This window comes from Physeter macrocephalus, chromosome 6, assembly GCF_002837175.3.
Source record: "Physeter macrocephalus isolate SW-GA chromosome 6, ASM283717v5, whole genome shotgun sequence".
Lineage (NCBI taxonomy): Eukaryota > Metazoa > Chordata > Mammalia > Artiodactyla > Physeteridae > Physeter > Physeter macrocephalus.
The window spans coordinates 28,032,329-28,055,405 of NC_041219.1; the positions used below are offsets into that span (position 1 = coordinate 28,032,329).

The following is a 23,077-nucleotide window of genomic DNA, read 5'->3' on the forward strand; positions in this document are numbered from 1 at the left end:
AGCTGTAAGCTATGGCAAAATTTCCCTTGCAGTCCAGCTGAGGCACCTGGGATAAGAATTTGTTCCACTGTTTTCATTGCCGTTTTACGTAGGGTCATCTAAAGTCACCAGCTAATTCCACTACCCTTATATTCCTTATCCTCTTCTCATTGCCCAAAGGAAATACCTAGAAAAACTTCTGAAGTCTTACTGTTTTTGAGTTTAGAGTCCGAGTCTCAAGAATCTGTAGGTCATAGTTAAATCAGCTCCCTCACCCTTTCGGACAACAGTCTATTTGCATTTCATTCCAGGATGTGGGGTGCGGGGGGGAGATGTCTCGAGCCTTCTACTCTGCTGTACACCACACCAAAATTCTCTTCAAGGGTCTGGTCTTTACAACATCGTTCCTGATACCAGTTTCTATCCTAATTAGGCACGGTTGGTTGCGTGAAACAAAGATCTACATAAGCAAGCTCAAACAAGGGGATGGGGGATTTAGTGGATAGAAACACGTGGGAGTACATGGAAATCTAGGAGGAGGAACAGTACTGTGCAGTGGTTGCCTGCACAGACTCTGGAGCCAGGTCCACTGGGACCACAGCTGCCACTTCCCAGTTGTGTGACCTTGGGCAAATTATTTAACCTTTCTGTGCTTGTTTCTTTGTCTAGAAGTAGGGATCCTATTTGTTTCGTAGGATTTTTGTCTGGATTAATGAGTTAATATGTATGAACACTACCTGACCTATAGTAAATGCTATGTATGTATTTACTCTCATTACTGTCGTGATTATTTAGGAGAACTAGGATGGGGCTCTCTGTTACAGAGTTGGAAGGGGGTCTGGACTCACGGCAGCGGAAAGGGGCGTAACAGCAGGAAGTGTGATGGATGCTCATTCTAAGGTTTCCTTGTCAACATGACTTAGCGTGGCTGCTTCCCTCAGTCCTGCTACGAAATGACCACCTCGACTTCCTCAAACATCTGCCCCTCACCCCCTCCACCTGAATGTGCCTCAGCCTGACCTGATCCCCACCCTGCCTTTAATAGCATTTAACCTTCTGCATCGGCTACCAACTGGCAACAGCTTTCTATATTATTTAGTTCAAATTACCAGGAAAGAGAGAGAATGGGGTCCAACCCATCCTTTCACTCCAGATTATGAGCCCTCGTTCAGGGTAGGGATTCGTTGCCCTTGGGGCAGGTACTGACCCCAGGTCCAGTCAGAAGAAGGAAGACCATCATGCAGTGGTCCCCGGTAGGTGTGTGGGCGGGTTGCCTTAGAATGGAAAGGTGGAAGAGCCACACCGTGATCACCATGTTGACTACAGCAGCATGGAATCGTCTCTACCTCCCTTCAGGCTTCTCCATGACCTACCTCTGCCTTCCTTGAATATGTGGTGGCACATAGCTGATGATCACTGAGGCCTGCTCAGAGAAACACCGAAGTCTGCTGGGGGACAATTTGTAGGCATCCTGGGTCTAACTTGTTTGTGGGAGCAGAGGCATGGTAGTGGTAAGATTTTTTTTTTTTTTATCAGTTGCGCTCATAGTTTTACTTAGCATTTTCATCAAGATAGAAAATTAATACTAATTTATATACTATCACAAAACCAAATAGAATTGTGACTTAAGTTTTACTGTTTCTGTAGTTGCTGGGTTCGACTGTCTAATTAATAGTTACACGTCGTGTCTCCTCAGAGGAGTTATGAGGGGGATTTGACCCCAGCAATCCCCACCCCACCTCTCTGGCCAATGTTCTTATTGCAGAAGTCGGCAAACTTTTTCTATAAAGCTCAGATCGTCAATATCGTAGGCTTTGCAGGCCACATACAGTCTCTGTTGCAGTTGCTCAACTCTGCCATTGAAGTGTGAAAGCAACCATAGACAACGTATAAATGAACAAGCACGGGGATGTTCCAGTAAAACTTTATGGACATAGAAATCTGAATTTCATGTATAATTTTCACTTGTCATAAAATATTATTCTTTTGATTTTCTTCAACCATCTAAAAATGTAAAAACTATTAGCTTGGCAGGGGGTCATTCAGAAAAACAGGCAGCAGGCTAGATTTGGTCCACAGCTGGTAGTTTACCAACGCCTGCTGTAACAGAAGGGGTGAGAGTAAAACAGACCTTCACATTGCCCTAAGACATCGTGAGAGATTTAGCAAAAAGGTGGTGCGGAAGCCCCGAGAAGGAGTGTCACAGTCACCGTGGGAGGACCTGGGAGGCTTCAGAGAGGTGATGCTGGAGCTGTGTCTTGAAGCCAAGTAGAAGAGGCAAGAAAGGGAGTTCCAGAGACAGGGCACAGCTTGTGCACAAGCGGGAAGTTGCATAAGCTTGTGAACCGCAGGTAGCTCACCCTGGCTGGGGAGTGTCCAGAAATGAGCATGCAGGGCCAGATGGCAAAGGGCTTAATAAGACTGGCCAAGATGGCTGGATTTTATCCTGATGGTCAGTTGTTTTCAGACTTTCTAAACCTGGGCTTTAAATCTTAAACCAGAGGCTCAGTATGAGAAAAAGGCTAATAAATCATCATTGACCTGCCGTTCTGGGTGAGGCCATTGCCAAGTGCCGGGGCTCAGGGTGAAGCAGGGGTGGGGAGGTTCCCAGAATCCTGCAACTCGCCCTCCCCCCACCCCCTGCCTGTCCCTGTGGCATCTCAAAGGCACTTCTGGGACTCTGCTGAGCAGGGTGTGAAAGCCATGGCCCATGGCTGATGGAAGACAACAGCAGGGCTCTAGGCAGACATGATCTGATTGTGTTCTAGAGAGATCACTCAGAAGAACGGATGAGGCAAGATGAGAGGCAAAACAGCTGATTAGAAGGACCAACAAATACCTCTTGAGTTCCTACTATGTGCCAAGCACTGTGAGGAAATATTTCTACCAGTGATCAACAGAGTAGACAATAAATGTGCAGCAAAAAAAGAGGTTATTTTTATATTAAAATGATAGCTAGCACTCCTAGAGCACTCCCTTTGCACCAAGTATTGTCCTAAGTCAGCACTTTACCAATATTAACTCGTTTAATTCTCAGCACAACTTTATGAGATGGGTAATGTCGTTACTTCTATTTTACAGATGAGAAAATTAAGGCCCAGGCTGAGATGGGGGCCCTGTGAGAAATAACAGGACGTAAGAGAGCCGTGTTAGTTGAGGTGTTGGGGAAGGTTCTCTTCAAGGAGGTTGAGTTGCCACCAGGGAGATGAGAAAGGATAGTTGTACACGTCCCCAAGGGGAACTGGGGAGCAGTGCAAGGCCTCGAAAGGGGAAATGCCTTGGTCATTCTGAAGAACCAAAGGCTAGCGTGGTTGAGTTAGGGAGGTGGAGGGGGGAGAGTGTCAGGGGCAAGAGTTTGGGGAAGGAAGCAGCAGCGGATCCTGTAGTCCTGGTGGGCAATGTGAAGGAGCTTATATTTCTTTCTGAAAGCTTAGAAGAGCCTTTGAAGGGAAGGGACACCACTGGATTTGAATTCCTAAATAAATGGCTGCCCTTTGGGGCATGAATGAGAGATTGGCCCCAGCAGAGGCAGGAGGCTCTCGAAGTAGTCCAGATGAGAAATAATGTTGCCTTGGTCTAGAGCGGTGGCCGCCACGAACGTGGAGAGAAAAAGATGGATTGCGTGGGCTGCAGTAATCCAAGTGAGCGTGTTGGAGACCTGAACTGAGGTGGTGGCAGTGCAGGTGGAGGGGAGGGATTAAATGAAATAGCTTTTTAAGATGTAGAATTGAGAGGTGTTGGTGACCAATTAGTTTAATTTTCGTCGAGTTTTAGATATCTTTGGGACCCCCAGAAAGGGCCATTAAGCAGGCGGTTGGCCAGGAAGTGAGGAATTGGGGATCCAATCTGTCAGCCTCTATGGAGTGCCAGCTGTGTGCCAGGCTCTGTGTTGGGCTCAACACGGTGCCCATTGGGGCTGTAAGTGCCTTGAGGGGAGTGGCCAGGGGTGTCTCATCAGTGTTTCCCAGGCATCCAGAATGCCGTCTACTGCACGGTGGGCCCTCAATAAGTATTTGTTGAACTGGAAGGAAGGTGCCCTCCATCTAGTGGAGAAGATGTGGTTACAGCTCGGCGAAATAAGAGCTTCCAAGAGGAGCCCAAGGCCCTGGAGCTGTGTTTATAGGAGGAATAAGAGCCAGGTAGCCTAGAGAGAAGGGAGTTTCCCTGTGACTCCCTCACCAATGAGGCCGGATTCCTGGTCTTTCCCTCCTTCCCCTCCAGCCTGGTCTTGGAAGAGTCCACTTGAGAAGCATATTCTCTAACACATCAACTGTTCCTAATTATTCTGCACTGACGTCCTTCTGAGGTTCCTTTGCCATCAGCAAGCAATCTTAGAAATTGGATTCCACGTGCTGACCCTTGCTTCTCTGAGGCATCAGGAGAGCTAGGTGGCCCAGAGCAGCTGGTAGCTATAGGTGTCACCCAGTCTCAGTCTCCTGGGCTTAGCAACATCTCTGTGCCCCTCCCTCCCGTGGAGCCCTTGTGCTGTGGACCTCTGAGGAGGCCTGTAGATCCCTCCTCAGAGCAGTGGTTTTAAACACATAAAAAGAGAGAGCTGCAAAATGAACCAATTATATCGATCTACAGATATATCAAAATGTTTTTTTCCAATTTGAAATAGAGTAATATATCTTAGCACATTAAATAGCAAGACCTAGCAGCGGTAACTACCATCATTTCAAAGTAGCGATAAGCACAAATGGTATTTTGAGATACCTGCAACAACTATAAAATGATATGAAAATATCTGATTTCTTTTGATGACAAAGCACAGGTTCAGTTAATATGACTGTGGCCTGCATTCATAATTAAATGAAATGCTGAATTTCAGTCAGAGTTCGCTAAAATAGGATTTTTTTTCTCATCCAGTTTCATGGATTCCCGGAATTCTTTGCAGGAACTGTGGATGTCAGTGCGGTCCCCACTCCAAGCCCTCATTCCGTTACTGTGTGTGGCAGAAAACCAATGACAAGATGCTGCATTTTGTTTCAAAACTCATTTGATTGGCTTAGTTTGACAATAGGGGGTTCAGACCCACCTGGATTTTTACAGGTCAGGCGCTTGGCCAAGAGCCAAGTGCTCCATAAATGGACTGGGTGGAGCAGGTGGGTGGGTGGAGAAGCCTCAGAAAGGTTAAGTGAATGCTTAGAGACAGCTCATAAGTAATAGAGCTTGAACTTGAACCCACATTTTTTTTTACCCTAAATCTCTTGTTCTTTCTACTCTTCCATGCTACCACTATGTTATTCAATATTTCTATTTTAAAGATTTAGCCAAATGCAACAGTTCATAAGTTACGCTCTTCTAATCATGGGAGACGAACAGTGCTATTATTCTTCACTTTGGTTAGAGGATACGAAAATACCTAAAGTATTTTGTTTACTTGGAAACTCATTTTAAGTACACTGAGTCTGTAGACTGTCTATAGATGGAGATGGCAAAAGACCTAGGAAATATCTTTTGCAAGCTGTCAGTGAACTATGGATGTGAAATTTAGAGAAGGCCAAGCTACATGGCAGCAGATGTGGGGTAGTTTAGTATTGTTCCCCAAGGCAGAACCAAGGCCCAGTGCGTGCAAGGGACACATTTTGTAATTAACTTTTGTAGAACTTTGTAATGATTAGACCTCCTTAGCAATGTACCAGGGTTGCCTGGTGAGATATTGACTGAAAGCATTCAAATATTGATCCATGTATTCATTCATTCATTCAATAAATGTTTATTGACAACTAACAACATGCCAGATGCTGAGGTATATGCTGCATTCAGAGTGTAGAGTAAGATAAACTATTGTAGAGCTTAGAGTCTACTGGGAGACAGACATTAAATAAAAAAATTTAAAGCCATGTAATTATAATTATTTTCAAGGAAACAAATGGAATGTTATGATTCAAAATAACTACTGGCATAGGGATAGGATGATCTATAGTCATGTGTCCATGAGGAGGTGACATTGAACTTGAAACGTGAAAGTTTTTTTTAAAAAAACAGCCTACAAGGTGTGAAGAGAGGGGAGATAGCAGAAATAGCGTATGCAAAGGCCCTGAGGCAGAAAGATGGGAACATGTTAAAGAGTCTGAAAGAAAGACACTGTGGGAACTGAAGCAGAGTGAAGGAGAAGAGTGACAAGGGATGAGTTTGAAGAAGTAGGCAGGGACCAGATCAGATAGGACCTGGGGAAGCATTTGGGTTTAATTCTAAGTGTGATAGAAAGCCGTTGAAGAATTTTAGTCAAAGAAGTAACGTGGCCCACTTTATACGTTAAAGAATCACTCTGGGGCTTCCCTGGTGGTGCAGTGGTTGAGAGTCTGCCTGCCGATTCAGGGGACACGGGTTCATGCCCCGGTCCGGGAGGATCCCACATGCCGCGGAGCAGCTGGGCCCGTGAGCCATGGCCGCTGAGCCTGCGCGTCCGGAGCCTGTGCTCCGCAACGGGAGAGGCCACAACAGTGAGAGGCCCGCGTACCACCAAAAAAAAAAAAAAAGAATCACTCTGGCTACTGGATGGAGAATAGATTGTAGGTTGAAAGAGAGAAACCAGGAGGCTCTCGCTGTAGATCAGGAGTGAGATGATGGGGGCTTGGACTGGGTGGAAACCATGGAGATGGAGAAGATAGATGTAAGACTGCTGGGAAGTTCAGCTGAGATTTTTCAGGTATTGGGTGTGGGGAGTAATGGAAAGAGAGGAGCTGAGGGTGGATGTTGGTACCATTCACCATGATGGGGAAGATAGGGAGGGAGAGAGTTGGAGGGAAGAGATGTCTAGATAATCATTTTCCAGCAACTCTGAAATCTTGGGAGCGATTCCACAGGTTCTCAAAGAAGATGATGCCATTTATTTAGAGGATATTTAGCAGTGCGAGAGAGGCAGCTTTTGCAGAAGTCAAAATGATGGTGGGGGGCCACTACTGGTATTTTTGGGCAGGTGTCAGGGATGCTAGAAGTCCTGCATCATGGAGGACAGCCCCCATAGTGAAGAAATATCCCATCTAGAATGCCAGTAGCTTCCTCATGGAAAAACATGGTTGAACTGTGTCTCTTCCCACTCTAAGAATCTAGGAAAATGCATTTTTTTTACACTATCAGCAATTCATATATTTTTGCGAATTGAGCCAGGTTGTCTTTTTGTAGGTAATTGACTGAAAGTAGCCACATGGAAGGGATGGAGATTTAGATGGGGGGATGGAGTGTAAAGCAGGATAAAGGAAGGATAAATCTTGGAGAGTGGGACTTTGGCAGTAGGAAGGCCTGGGAGGTTGGAGGACACTGGGGCCTTGGAGGGAGGGAAGCAGGTGGAAGAGCCCGTGGGACGATGTGAAATACAAACCTCACCACTTTGCACGTTTCCCGTGGCTCAGTTGCACGCCCCCCATGCTTGCCTGGTATAGAGGCTGCCCAGGTATGTCCCTAAACTTCCCTTCTTTATTCCTCCTGCATACTTTGAACTTTTCCTTTGGCTCATCTGAGTCCCCAAGGTTAATTCTTCCTTCAGATGATCAGAGAGGTGCCATAAAGTTAGAACCCGATCAGTGCGGTGTACTCTAGAAGAATAAAGAAAAGCGACAGGCGCCTTAACGGCCAATAAAATCGCTATCTAACTTGGGTGAATAGTTGTTCTTTCCATTCTCTAGCTTGATAAAGATAGTTTTCCAATTATTTCCACACACATGATTTCATTTGGACCTCACAACAATGCTAATAGACAGGGCGTGTGTATTATTGGGTCCATTTTACAGATTCGGTTATTGATGCTCAGGGACTTGCCCAAATCAAGCAGCCTGTCAGGGACGGAGCAGGGCCAGATCTTGGGCATAGGACTCCTGCTGAGGTTTCCTAACTGCAAGTAGGCCCCTGGGTAAATAAAGATGAAGAAACTGCTTCCCATAGGTGTAGGCCAAAGAGGAGCAGACCACAAAATTAACTGCCGGAGAGGCTTTTTATCAATGTGTAAGAAGTTCCAGTTGGTATTTGCCTTGGCCCCATAAGGAAAAACCAAAACAAGGGAGTCCTTTCATCACCTTGGGGGATCAAAGACTTGACTTTTGCTGTCTCCCCAACACTTGAGGGGCCACTTTTGTGCACATTTCCTCCAGCTGTTTCCATAATAGCCGCAGCGTGGCTGTGAGCGCTCCCTGTGATCCTTGCTGAGTCAGGCCATCTTCCACGTGGTAGGGGCAGGGCCACGTCGTACTCAAAGCCAGAGTGTGCCATTCACACCCTAGAATACATGGCTGGTGCCCCCGGAATTGGGCAGTGCACACTGGGGGGTGTTTATGGTCAATGAAAGATCATATAAGGGAGCTACAAGGAGGTCAAGCTGCTGTTTCCCTCGTGATGCGTGCACGCGCACGCGGGCACACACACCCAGCACTCACCCCTTCCCAGTAGCCTTCGTTCTGCTTTGGTGTGTCAAGCCCAAGGCTCTCTCTTTTTTAGCCCAAACATCATTTGAGACAAGGTAGCTTTTTCCTCAAACTGAAAAAAGTTTCCCTCTGAGAGCGGGCTCAAGTGTAGGCGGGACGTATGGTTAGACATGGCAGGCAGGAGACAGAATGACAACTCTGAGGGAACCAAGAAAGCCCAAAGGGGAGACAAGGTTTAGAGCTAAATCAAGATTGGATTTCGTGGAAAGGCAGAACTGGCAAAAGCATCATTACAAGGCATTAACCTTGTTACACACAGAAGAACAAGCAGAGGCCGGAATAAAGAAATAAATTACATGTAATAAACTAGACAGAATAGGCTGAGAGCAACATTAGTGATTATGCCCTAAAGGGAGAGAAGGGCAAGATAGAAAATAGGCCAAAAAAAAAAGAGTGAAAATAATCTCTGGACACAGGGGGCCGACTGAACTATTTTCTCCCTTTTTCTACTTGGCTCCCCAGGTATTAATTTCACTTTTGTGAGCAGGTTTCTCTGGAGGCTGTCTTTCTTTTGTTTGCATTTGCTGAAATGAGCAAAAGAAAGCCATTCAGAGGGTTCCTTTTTCCATTCACAGGGACCTGTCCATTTCTGTGTGTTTCCAGCACAAAAGAATCCATTTCCATTCAGCCAGAGCAGCCCTTCGAGTTTACTTGAGGTCCAAGCCCGCTCTTTCCTATTTTCTTCCAGGCTCGCTGTTGTAATTGGCTGCACAATCCTGACAGTGGACGGGATCCTCCAGGGTGAGAGGAACAAGCGGTTGGCCAGTTCCTGGTCCTTTGTAGCTGAGGAAAAGCCAGAGTCTAGTGCCATGTCCCCAGCCATGACTCTCATTTCTTACACAGGGACTTGGCTTTGCATTGCAAGCAATTAGCAGCGGCTTAAATCATAACATCATTGTTAGTAAAAAGTTTAAAGCTTGGAAGTCTGAGCTCAGTGGTGTCCTCAAGAACCGAGGGTCTTTTGTCCTTGCATCAATCTGTTGGTTTTCATCCTCCATCTTGAATGTCATGGAAGCAAAATGGCTGTCACCACTCTTCACGGATAGCCTCACATCCCAGATTCCAAAGGGAGGAAGTGAAGGAAGAGGGGCAAATGAGTTCTCCTCAAGAGCCTCCTCTTATCAAGGAGGAAGCTTATTCCCAGAAGCTCCTCCATTGGATTTCTTGAATCTCACAGACCCAAACTGGGCCACATGGCCACCCCTAGCTCTAAGGGGTAGGAAAGCAAGTACCAGGCAACGGGGAATGGGATTACTGTGTGGTTTAGACTAATCATGGTTTTCCCAGGCTTGGGTTTATTGCTACCCGAACAAAATTAGGGTTTTGTGGCTAAGGAGCCAGGTGGGCATAACTGCCACAGGTGTGGCAGCAACCGTTTGTGTTTTTTAATAAGGTAATGGTAGCAAACATGGATTGTGTGTTACTATGTGCCAGACGCTGTTCTAAGCTTTACCTACGTTTGTGTCTTAACTCATTCAGTCCTTATGATGAGTCTATGACATAAATGCTGCTATCGTCACTTCCATTGTAAAGAGGAGGAAACTGAGTCACAGAGAAGCTAAATAATGTGCACAAAATTACTTAGTTAGAAAGTGACAGAGCCAGGATCAAAAGCCTGGAGGTCCGGCACACTATCCTATACTATCCTTATTTAGTTGGAGTATTATAAAATATTCCAAGCAGCACACAGTAAGTGCAAGTTACTACTAATAATAGCAGCTAGCATGTATCAACATGTTATTATTACTACCATCATTATTATCTCTCCCTCATAACTACCCTACTGATCAGACACCATTGGCCTTATTCACAGCTGAGAAAGCCAGTCCCAACAGGGTTCGATAAATTGCCCACATCGCCCAGGGGATGAGAACCAAGCTTGAATGCAAACCTAACTTCTCTGACCCCTAGTCCCAGGTGGTTTGTTCTATGCCACCAGCTCTCAAATTCAGGAACATTGATTTAATGGCCCTACTACTTACCCATGCTATTGATCCAGAACTTAATTTGGAAAACTGCAATTATTGAGAAACAGTGAGAAGCCAGGGAAGGATGCTAGAGAGGATGGGACAGTAATTTAGAAGCAATTTTCTCCTTGTTCATTTTCGGCTTTTGAGCCACTTCTGGGATTTTTTGGAGTCAGTCTTTCACAAACAGAATATCTCATCCCACCTCACCCAAGGCTAACTGTGATGTCACGGTTCTTGGCTAATCTAAATAGCTACAGTTATTAAGCACCTACTATATACCAGACGTGGGAGGACACTATCCCATTTGGTCCTTGTGGATGGGTAATCAACAGTCCACAGTCATTACTCTGTCTGTGTCGTGGGATGAGGGAAAACAGAGTCCTCCAGCCAAAGATAGTGGTGTTAGAACATTCCAGATGCCCAGGCAGAGATGACCTCCAATTCTCTGAGTTAAGCACTTCTGAGATGCTCAAATATTTAATAAAAAGAAGAGGCGTGGTCAGCCGATTTTAAGTTTGAACAATTCTGGTTTTATTTTAAAGCAAAATGTGTGGTGTGGGTTTATGTTTTTTTACATCTAAAGGTCACCGACTTTTCTTTTTTCGGCTCTTAGTCGCCAGGCATCCTTATCTAAACAGTGATCTATTGTTCTGATTCTTAGACCCACAGAGATTTTTTTTCTCAGCTTCATTGTAACAGGACAGTTCTTCATCTTCCCCGACTGTATGAAAAGTATATTTTTAACAGGAAAAAAAAAAATCTCCATGGGCTTTTCTAAAAATCTTCTTAAACTGAGTTCACTATGGAATATTGTATGCAAATAAGCCACGTTCTCTTAGGTTATGACATCTTTTCCTTGAGCAGAGATCACGACATTGGCGAAATCCTTGCCAGCATGTCTTTTCCTCCCAGTGTAACTTCAACAAAGAAATATAGACGGCACTTTAAAGGCTTCAGAAATCAATTCAGTCCATGAATCCATTTAGTGTAGATGTTAATGAAACTTGGTGGGTTTAAAAATAATGAATATTTTAAAAGACATAAATTGAAAGGCATAAACACTGTCGGCAGTGATATAATGAAGTTAATAAGTCTTAGCCTCCCCCTGCCTTACCTCCCCCCTCTCCAAACGGGGCAATTTTAGGAGTTGCGGTGATGCTTACAGAAGTTTGCCGGCTCTCCTATTGGTTGAAGTGTAGATGTGCCTTCGCAAACCTTAGTACAGTTGGGAACCAAACTCTGGCAGATAAAGTATGCTATCGCACTGTGTTCGGTAGCTGCAGAAGGCAACGACTCTTTCTAGCTCCGTATCTTCCAGAGATTTATGTAACAAACTCGGTTTCCTGTCGTTGAAAGCAGGAAGCAGCATGAAGCACTTCATGCCTTTAAACAAGGAAGAAAAAGACATTTTGGTCGCCACACTGTCTGCTCTGGATTTAAAGAGGGGCTTTATTTAATGATCAGGAGTGAGCATGTGATTCTATGTGCTCAGAACCTCAGACCATTTAAATGCCTTCAGGTTGAGGGTTAGGCTTTCCATTTCTTCTTCAAGAACATCAGCACCGGGTCCAGCCCTTGTGCTTGGTTCCTCTTTAGCCCCGTGGCTCTGTCTTACCCACCATCCATGACTCTGTCTTTCCCTCTTTACCCTCTGAATGACTTACCCTGTCTTTGGGCTAGCACACTGCACTCTTCTTGTAAATCCAGAGTCCCTCCTCTCTGCCATCACACCCAATAGGATGGTCCATCTCACATCTCTGGAAGTGGCTTGTTTAACCTCACAGAAGACAAACCCTTGTTAAAATAAATTTCAGCATGATCCTGCAAACAGCCATGTATAAGACTGTCTCCCTCCCAATTCAGCGGTGGGCTCTTTTTTGGCAATAAAGTGGAACTCAGTTTCATATATCAGCTGGGGGAGCGTTAAATGGATGGCTAGCTCACTGCTGGCAATCAGTACATGTTAATACACAGTCAACAAATGGCTTTCCATGGGTTGGGCAAGTGTGGTGATTCTGCCGATAAAGGGGATAAAAAGGTTGTTCCTGGGCATCTTGTCTAAGAAAATGTATTTGGGGCTCCAGTAGGATCCTTCCTAGGTGGGCATGAGTGACATTTTATCATCATGAGAATTATCACTGTTAAAAATTATCTTTTTTTTATTTGTGCGTTTGTGTGCATGTTCAGAATGACAAGGATCAACCTGAAAGAGTCCAACCAATCGCATCATCTACCTTGATCCATTCCGACCTGACATCCGTTTATGGCACCGTGGTAATGAACAGGACTGTTTTATTCTTGGGGACTGGAAATGGCCAGTTACTTAAGGTTAGTTTTCTGTGCCTTCTTCCATGTCGATTTTAGTATTGATCCATTTTGTGCTTTTGTATTTTGTATTTTGTATTGCTTCTGGGTTATACACAAGACCATACCAACTGCTTTGTGAACTGCTCAGAGACACCTCCCCTCACCGAAATGGCCTGAAGGAAATTTCTGGACATCTATTTGTAATAACCTCCTACCCATGTGTGGAAGTGACAGACCCCTTGCTTCCCGGGAACTTGCCAAGACGGTTCCCCTTCGTTACTCACAGGCTGCCTGGGTGAGGCACACGGGGACCTGGCCCCTACCGCATCCCGGCTCACCCTCCTAAGACTTTTAACTTTTCCGTTCTATCTCCTTTATAATGGCAATGTACAAAGCACCTGATTTCTCACAACTTCAAAGAGGTGAAAGATTATAGGGCTAAAAAGAAGAAAAAAAACAGATGTTCCTTCTCCCCAGCCCACCTGCCGCCCGCAGAGGGGGTGGTTCATTTTCTAACCTTCCTACGCACACCCACCACAGAGAGGTTAGAAATCTGAAACCCTTTGAGGCTCCCCTTGCCTTTTATCTCTGAGAACTGTTTATTTCCACTGTGTGGATACACCGCTGGTCGAGTTGAGATTTTTATTCACTGGGAGGAGGTGCAGGGGGAAGGAGAAGAAAATAAACTCAGAGAGACCACATGACTTGTCTGAAATTACATAGCAGTTATCAATTTCTTCAGCAAGCGTTTAATGAGCACCTTCTGTGACCTCCACCGGCATTCGTGGTTGAGAATTGCACTGTTTCTTTCACCCTAGGCGGATTCTCCTTTGCCTCTCTATAGCCAGTCAATTTACTGTCAGCTCGGATTCTAAACTGAATATTAACAGATTTGTTTTCTCAACTGATCTCCCACTGATAACTAGCTGTGTGACTTGAGGTAAATCTCTTAACCTCTCTGAGCCTCCATTTCCTCATCTGTAAAATGAGATTGTACTAGATGACCTAAGAGACCCCTTTCTCTTCTGGTGGTCTCTAATTAGCCAAACCTGCTTGCTGGCTTTCTCCAAATGTGCCTTGTGTGCTGCTCCCACACCTTTGCTCACACTGTACCCCTTTCCTGGATTGCTCTCTTTTTTTCTCTGCTTTACTGAATCCTGCCTATCCATGCTTTGGCTCAACTCAAACTCCGCCTCCTCTCTGAGGACTCCGAAGCCTGGAGTGATCACGTTTCTCCCTCATCTCCTGAAATACTCATTGTCTGTATCATTCTTTCGGCTCATTACAAATGTCTTGCTTTGATGCCTAACCTTTGCACTTGTGTTTGTCTTGCCTTCCCAGCTTGATTTTAAGCTTCTTGAGAAGGGGGCCGGGAATTCCCACAGCCCGATACAGTGCTGAGTGCCTGGTAGATACTTGATTTAATCTGTTTTCTTTGGAGGAAACCCAGTAACATATGGGAGGGGGTTTGTTTGTATACACATGCTTTTAAAATATACATTGATCATCTTTCCTTTTGTGTTAGCTTTATTTCCTGGGGAAAGGTAAATACCCGCCAGTCCTTGTATACAAGTTGCTCAGTGCCGTGAGGCGATGTCTGGAGCTACACCAAGCTGGTCAGACTAATTGGACCCATTCGCCTGGCGGAAGAAGTTTCCACCAATCCTTACTGGGTCTCCTTGCCAATTATCTCTTCAGATTTGGGATATTTTTGACGAGTGTTTTGACAAGAACACTGTTTCCCCAAAGCAGAGCCAACCAAACTGTTAGATGGTAAATTGGAGGTGAAGGAACACTGACTATAAATAGTTTCCCATGGGACGGCCTGGTTTCGCCTGTCCTGTTTGTTCACCCCAGTGGTTCGTGTGCAGCTGGCCGGTGTTTAGTGATGCTGTGCTACCAAGGGGTGGAACTGAGCTGCAGCTTCAGGCTGCTGAGGAAAAGACGGCTGACCCAAGTCTCACTTTCCTCGGCATCTGTACGGGCTACACCTTCAAAAGCCAACATCTGTGGCTGTGTTTTTAGGGTTCCAATAACAAGGGCAGGTTGGTTTTCTGTTTGTTTGTTTTGTGACTGCTCACATTTATACAGTGCTCATCACTCTACCTGTTCTAATTCAGTCCCCTCCACCACTCAGTGAGGTAGACACACTCTTCTCCTTTTACAGATAAGGGAACCGGGGCCCAGAGAAGCTGCACGATTTGTCCAAGGTCACCCATGGCAGAAGCAGGGATTTGAACCGGGAAGCACTTCAGAGACCACACTGTTATGTCTCAGGCTACACTGACTCGGTAGCTTCTGCCCCAGGCCCGGGCAAGCACTCTGTGGGGGTTCTCTGGGGGAAGTGGGAAGCATGTTGCTAGGGAGTCACATGGCGGTAGGAGTGGAGCGGGTTCAGGGTTCTTAGAAGCTCAGGGAAGAATCCCAGCTTGAGAAGAAGGCAGACTGTCTGGCTGAGGGAATACCTCACTGGCACGATCACTTCTTGGGAGTCAAACCCCACCCCCAGCTTCCCTCAGGAAGGTTCCACCCCTCAGGAGGAGGTTGGGAGGGGAGAGTGTGAGCTGACTGGGCCCCGCCAGGCTCCCTAGGACAGCCCAGCCATTCCCAAGACTCCCCTGTGTATCCTGCATACAGATGCTTGGATGCAGCCCCTGAAATCACCCAGAGTCCCGAAGCCCCGGGATTGTGTAGATGATTTGGAAGGCACAGAGAATCTCCAGATGCCTGTATTCAAAAACTTCAAGCTTGTCCCTTGCCAGACTTGTCACCAGAACTGTTAGAAAAGACGAACATTGATAGACACAAGCTTGGCTTCTTCAGCCACAGAGTGGAGGCACTAATGAGCAGAGAAAAACGAAACCCAACCCAAGGCAGCCTGCAGGAGGAGGAGAAGAAGGGGCTTGGATCACCCACAGCCTGACTCTTCAATTTCCCTGGTGATCAAGAGTTGACGGCCTTTTGACAGATGCCAGGCACTGTACTATATGCCTGGTTGGAGGAGAGGCAGGAAATAGCATTTGGGGGCCAATTGCTCTTTTTGACCAACACACACACAGACCCTCTGATTTCCTAAATCCCTGAAAACCTCACAGTTTTCATAGAGTTTGGTGCAATTTTAAATATCATATTACTGAAATGATTTTTTTCTTATTGTAAAAGTCATACATGCTCTTGGAGAAAGTTGCAAAGTAGCAGGGTAGGAGGGGAAAGCAAAGAAAAAATACCCCTAGTTTTCTTATGTAGAGGCAGCTGCTGTCAACATTTTAGATTCTTTTTTTTACATAGTTGAGGTCAGACTCTATTCAGTTTTACATCCTTTTTTCTTCAGTTAATGAGGGAAAATGCTTATATTAAAATGTTATGGCAAACTGTAAACAGTCTTTTAAAATAGCTGTATCATATTCTATTATATGGAAACATTATTTTGAGCTTAAGCCGAGATCTTGAATCACTTTTAAAGTGTCTTTAAAGACATGCACTCTTCTGAGTCATCTGGCACTACCTCTGAAGGTAAGACTTTATTGATGATAAGCGGAAAAATTAAAGATTTCACAATATGCTAATATCTTTACTGCCCTCTTTCTCCTACCTTTATTTCTAAATCCCTTTGTAAGGTTTTAGAAAAACTGAAGGAATTTGGAACTGAAAGCGTCCTTTGCGAATATCTAATCTGCCCCCTTATTATCGACTTGCCATCCTAGTGGTTGCGAGACAGATTATGTCCAGTCACTTTTTCCTCTGGATATTTCCTCATTTTACTTCCTTTCTGAGCATGATTGCATGCTATAATTTTTCAGTTGTCAGCATCTTCACTGAGATCAGCTGAAAAAGTAGAGCCACACTGAACTCAGTTTTTGGGAATTCATATCCCACGTGTTGCGTGGCCAGGATGCTGCAATGTGTACTCATTCTCATAAACACGTGCTCTTTCTCCAGATTGTGGTACAGACTATGGTGTAGTTTGGATTCCTTTGAGCTGACTCTGTTGCATGTAGAAAATGGTCCTTATTTCAAGGGCAGAATTGAATATTTTTAACTTTTCCAGGTGGTAAAATAAGTAATAAAGAAATATGCATGAAATTTGAAATTTGTAACTTCACCCATGCCCATTAACCTTTCTTGTAAGCAAAGAAGAAAAGAAGGCAGTAGGCGAGGGATACTAACAGCTAACATTTCTGAGCTCTTGCTATGTGCCGGGCATTAGAACCAGTGTCTGCATGGGTTTGCTAGTTCAATACTGTTAGCATTCCCACTTTATAAATGTAAAAACCTGAGGCTCTGAGAGGTTAGGTAACTTGCTCAAGGTGATTTGAATGGAAGCAACCAGTCTCCCAAACTGCACTGATAATTCAGATGTGTTCTGTAGAGCTTGGGAGAGTTTGTGGAACTGGTTTTTATTTTGTATTTTCTAATATTGGAATATCTGGGTTAACATCAAGATGCAAGTATTTGAGGTTTCATGAGAAGGTTCTATGGCTTCTGTGGTTTTAGTTTATTCCAATTTAGGGACGGCTTGCTGACAGCCCAGCTGAGTGCAGACTTCTGTGTTAGAGGAAGGTAGAGCCCTCTCCTCTTGGGGCTACAAGTAGCTCCTGGGAGCCTCTGAACCCCCTTAGGAACCCCTGCTTCTCCCCAGTGAACTCCTTTAGAGCAAAGGTAGGAAATCTGTGTTCAAGTTGATTTTTAGAATGGCTTCAGCAACAGGAGGCTAGGATTGGGTTTCTCCAACATCCTTAGGCCTAAAGCAGGGGTCAGGATTCATGTCTGAACCTATCATGCCCTGAACCTATCATAACCATATCATGCCCTTTCCCCATATCCAGCAGAGAAGCACCACGCCCACGCTGAGTCAGGACTGGCTACCTATGTAGCTCTCCAAACTCTGCTCCTACTAGTAGATTTCATTTATCCAAACCATGGAGTGAGATTCAACCCATTTCCAGAAAGTTCTTCCTGCCTCCAAACTGTGTAACCTTTGAAGAGTCTGCCTTGACGCTGGTTTTTAAAGGTTTCGAGTGAAAAATAAGAGAAAACAAAAACAGGTCTTTTATAAAGCCAAGCTCTATTTATACTCCCACAGAATGTTCAAATAAGGAAGAGGAGGCCATGAGAAGCCCAGGACAGGACCTGGGGCCGGAAGTTGTGGGGGGGGGGGCATGGACGCTGAGCCGAGGGAACAGACCAAAAAGTAAAGGCACTGAAAACTGTCAAAACTTGAAAGTGGGCTCCGTGGTTGGCTGTTGAGAAAGTCATGTTCAAGTTTACCCCCATCTCATTCCTTCCAGTGTGTGAGTGTGCAGGGACTCCCCGATTTGGAACAAGTTTGTCCGTGTAATCCACAAATCTAGAACTCATGGTTCAGGCTGTATGCTTTTCTTACTACTTACATCAAAATCAGTAGATTGGAAACCAGAGAGTAATTTGCTTTAATCTTTATATTTCATTTTTATTATTACTCCTACTTACTGAAGCATAGTAAATGCTATTGGATAATTACCTTGCTTTCCTCGTGTGTGTGTGTGTGTGTGTGTGTGTGTGTGTGTGTGTGTATGTGTGGTTTAAGTCTCCTTTGCAGCATTTCTTAGAAACTGTTGATGGAAAAAAAAAATAAGTGAGAAGAATGATTGGTTTACCCTTTAACTGGTTCGCCTCACAGAGTGAGGTATAAGAAAAGAAATTTGGTGTAAAATATTTTAGCGTTTTGAACACCCGTGGCTTTCCCATGTCATGTTAATAGCAAAGAAAAAAAGAAATAGTCTTTTGTTTAATTTTTCTCCCCCTCATTTTCCTCACCAGGCTGTCTTTTCCGTGGATGGTGTTGTATTTGTAATGCAGCTAATTGTATGGTGTGGAAGTCTCACACACCATATATTTCAGGACTATAGCTGGGAGGGTTGTTGTTGGTTTTTTTGTTTTGTTTGTTTGTTGGTTTTTTTGTATGCAGTGAAAATCCCAAGGCTAGTTAATCGCCTGCCATGAGGCTTCAGGAAGATGTCAACAGAAACAATATGTTGACATTCACTGAAATTCTCCATCGGGGAAAATTTGTTTTCAAATTTTTCCACACGGGCTGCAGCTGGAAAAATCTGAAGAGCCCTATAAAATCTTGAACGCTAATAGAGTATGTTTTTTCATTTAATAAATATTTATTGGGCACCTTTTATGTGCCAGGCACTGTTCTGGGTGCCAAGGATACAAAAGTGAACAAAACCGACAGTGCCCCTGCTCTCACGGTGGGAAGAAAAAGACAGAAAACAACTGAATGGATTAACCAGCAATGAAGTCATTTCACATGGTGATAAGTGCTATGGAGAAAACAGTGATGTGTAGAGAGAGACAGTGGGGTACGGTAGAAAGGTGACCAGGGAAGGCTTCTCAGAGGAGGCGACATTTGAGAAGGCTGAAGGGGTATGTAAGAATATACATGGCAGAGGCTAAGATTGACTTCAGATTAGATCTATATTAAGGTCGTATGCTGGAAGCAATCGAAGAAAATCCACATCATGACCGAGGACTGTGTGTGTGTGTGTGTATCGGATTCATTTTCTCTTATGCAAAATTCAACCCATTTTGGGTTTCTGTGACTCACTGTTACTTCCTGAATCACTTCACTGATCGTATTCTTTTCCGAAGCGGCCCAGCTCCAGTCTTGCTGGCTTTCTTTTCTGTGTTGATGTTGATGTGACTTTTACAGTTAGAAGATCTAAGTGTGCCACCGATGCCCCTGTGCTGGACTGGGCTCTGTGGGTGGGGGTGGGGTTGGAGGTGATAGTAACAGAAATACAGAGGAGGAGGAGATCCTTCCTGTAGTCATTTGAGAGAGATGAGGACCATGCTGAAGCAGAGACCCCAGTCCCTCTGTGCGGCACATTGCTTTAGTAAAATTAAAGATGTGATGAAAATGGAAACTTCCCTGGGGCTACGGAGATCCTTCTCTGCGTAATCTAGCAAAAAGGAAAACCACTGGACCCACTCATCCTCAAACACTTTTAAAATTTTAATTGCATGTATTTATTTTTAAAGACAATACATTAACAGTGTTCAAAACTCAAAAGAACCAAGAAGGTCACCCATTCTTGACTTCTGGGGCGACCAGTGATAACGGTTTAGAGATATTTTATCTACGTCTGCGAGCAAAAGGGGGAAGATAGTCTTTCTCCCCTTTTATTCAACATATGTTATATATGTGTATATACATGTATATATACATATTTAATATAGCATGGTAAACATAACATATAATACATAAAGAGCTTTCTGATTCTGTTCACTGCTAAATAGTATTCCATTGCTTGCACCATAGTTTAGTTAACCAGGTCCCTATTGTTGGACGTTTCGGTTGTGTTTTAGTCTTTTGTTAGAACACACGATGCTGCAATAAATACCCATTACATATATCATTATATATGTATATATGAGGGAGTGTGGGATCTAAGGGTATGTGCTTTATAATGTTGAGAGATAACGCCAAATTACCTTCCAGAGAAGTCTCACTCCCACCAACAATGAAGCATACCCCTTTAAACCCAGCACCTTGGGCTTCCCTGGTGGCACAGTGGTTGAGAATCCGCCTGCCGGTGCAAGGGACACGGGTTCGTGCCCCGGTCTGGGAAGATCCCACATGCCGCGGAGCGGCTGGGCCCGTGAACCATGGCCACTGAGCCTGTGCGTCTGGAGCCTGTGCTCCGCAACAGGAGAGGCCACAACAGTGAGAGGCCCGCATACCACAAAAAAATAAATAAATAAAAAATAAAATAAAATAAACCCAGCACCTGCAGTTATCAGGACAAGCTTCACTGTTGGCCTCTCAAGGTAGCTTGTTCAGGAAACTGGTTGGCAAATCCTGGCACGTGTACACTTTGGTAATTTAAAGAGAAAAAAAAGCAAGCAAGAAAGGCTTCCCTGCCGTAAGTCCAAGTTCTAGAGAGAATACTGATGCTTCATCTCTAAGGTATCAAGTAAATAAATCTGTATTGACCCAAATAAGATCTTTCTAGCCCCTTACCCATCTGTATCCACCATGCTCCAAAAATAAATAAAGTAAAATAAGCTCTAATAACAACTGCAGTGCAGCTCCTAACTCACTTAAAATGGATGAGCGGTGGTGCTTTGTAAATTGTTTTTATTTACTTCTAAATTTTAAAGCAAATCCCAGACACTGTCATTTCACCCCCTACATATTTCATTATGCATCTCTAAAAAACTATGATCATTTCTTTAATTCACCATAATCATAAAGCTATGCTTGCAAGTAACAAAATCATCAGTAATTCTTTAGAATTATCTAATATCAAGTCCATATAACTAATTTTTCCTGATTGACTCAAGAATGTCTTTTTAAAATTGTTTTGTCCAAATTGGTATCTGAACAGGGTCCTCAAATGACATTGAGGTAGTTCTGTTTCTCTTAATCTGAGTGACCTCCTCCTATCCTATGATTCACCTGTGTTGACTTTTTGAGGAAAGGAAGTCTATTGTCCTGTGGAATGTCTCACACCGTGGATTTGGCTGTTCACTTTCTTGTGGCGCCATTTAGCTTGTTCCTCTACCCCTTCTGTTTCCTAATGCTAAATGGAAGTTAGCACTAAGGCTTGATCAGATTCGGCTTCAGCTTTATTGGCAAGAATGCTTCATAGGTGTTTCTGCCAAATGATGGTTTTAACGTGATGAATTCATCAAGAGAGATCTGGGCAGGAGCCTTCTCCTGAGCCTCACTTGAGAATGTTTCTATCAATCTTTATTTTAATCTGGCTTCCTATCTCTCCCCCTCTATACAAGCACTTTCCAAGGACCAGATCAGCTGTTTGAATCTGAGCTGATTAATAAAGAATGTGAATTAGAGATGGGAAGACAGGAGCCTGGCAAGTCCACACTTGGTCAGTGCCTGCCTGATGTCTCCCTTGGCTCAAAGTTTTCTGTAGGCCAGGGTCTCTAATAATAGAGCTTTCCGTGATGATGGAAATGTTCTATATCCGCACATACGATATGATAGCCATTAGCCGTATGTGGCTAGTGATTACTTGAAATGTGACTAGTGTGACTAAGGAAGTGAATTTTTAATTTAAATTTAAATAGCCATGTGTGGCTAACGGCTACCATATTGGATGGTGCAGCTGTAGAGTCATTTATAAATGACTTGGGGCACAGACCTTTTCCACCTCCCTTGGGACCTAAATGCTGCTTTTCCTTTTGAAAAAGTCATATTTAATCTATTTAGTTACATTGATTTTACAGAGCTGCCACTGAACTTAGTGAGCAGTTCATGGGCTCCTAGTGAGCTACTAGTTGCACCAAATCCACCTGGGTTTGACTCGGAGCAGATGATGGAGGGAAATCACCATCGCAGGACAAAGCCAAACTCAGGCCAGATCCTGAGCGCATGCGAGATGCTGCTCCATGCGCCAAATTAATTTTTGATTAAATAGCAAAAATGTGCTTGCCATCAGGATGTGTGGTACAGGCATGTTGTTGCCCAGTAGATGTGTGAAAGTAGACTTTGAAAAGAATCCCAGGTGCCAGTTTTTTCTTTTCAAATCATATGCCCAATGTAACTGATGTCCACAGTGGTAGAGATATGAATATAGGTATCATATCTGGATGTTCTCAAACTGACAAAATGTTGAACGTCTTCACTTTCAAAAGCATTGTATTAAAAAAGAAAAAAAGCACTGTGTTGTTTGGGGCAAAGGGGTAGGTACCAAGATGATGAAGACATGGTCCCTACCCAAGAGGTGCTTGTAATCTAGTAATAGGTTATTATCCATTGAGTATTGTTTATGTGCTAAGCATTATTCGTAATTCTCATTTGATCCTACAACGCTGTGTATAAGGAAGGCATTGTTAGTTCCATTTTAGAGGTGAGGAAATTGAGGCCCAGGGAGGTTAAGTAAGTTACTAGCTCAGAGTAGCACATCTACTTGAAGGGTAGAGCCAGGATGCAAATCTGAGACCGAGCTACCATTATATTTCTCCAGGATTAGGGTAATCGTCTTCCGAGGAGTCTTCATATCCATGCCTCAAACCCCACCTTCTCACCATGTGTTTCCTCTGCTCAAAGCCCTGCAGTGGCTCCGCCTCTCTCACCTAGGATAAGAGGCAAAGTCTTTACACAGGCCAACAAGAACCTATATGATCCACCCTGTTACCTCGCTGTCCACTCCTCTCTACCTCACTTGTTCTGCTCAGGCCATACTGGTCTGCTCTCATTTTAGGGCTTTGCACCAGTGGGTCACTCTTCTAAGAGCATGCTTCATCCACGTATCTAAATGACTCGCTCCAGCATCTCCTGTTAGTCTCTAAATAAAACGTCACCTTCTAATGAAAGGTAATGCTGAACACACATTCTCCATCTTTTTTTTTTTTTTTTTTTTTTTTTTTGCTGTACGCGGGCCTCTC

At 44.2% G+C, this 23,077-nt stretch overlaps 1 protein-coding gene across 2 annotated transcripts in view; it reads left to right on the forward strand.

The window, feature by feature from the left end:
* The window catches only part of PLXNC1 (plexin C1), a 146,457-nt gene that overhangs the window by 6,276 nt on the left and 117,104 nt on the right, over positions 1-23,077 (forward strand). For both annotated transcript variants that reach the window (XM_028490449.1, XM_024127221.3), the window contains exon 2: positions 12,560-12,700. In XM_028490449.1, the coding sequence (XP_028346250.1) occupies positions 12,560-12,700 (141 nt within the window). The remainder of the gene's footprint in view (positions 1-12,559; positions 12,701-23,077) is intronic.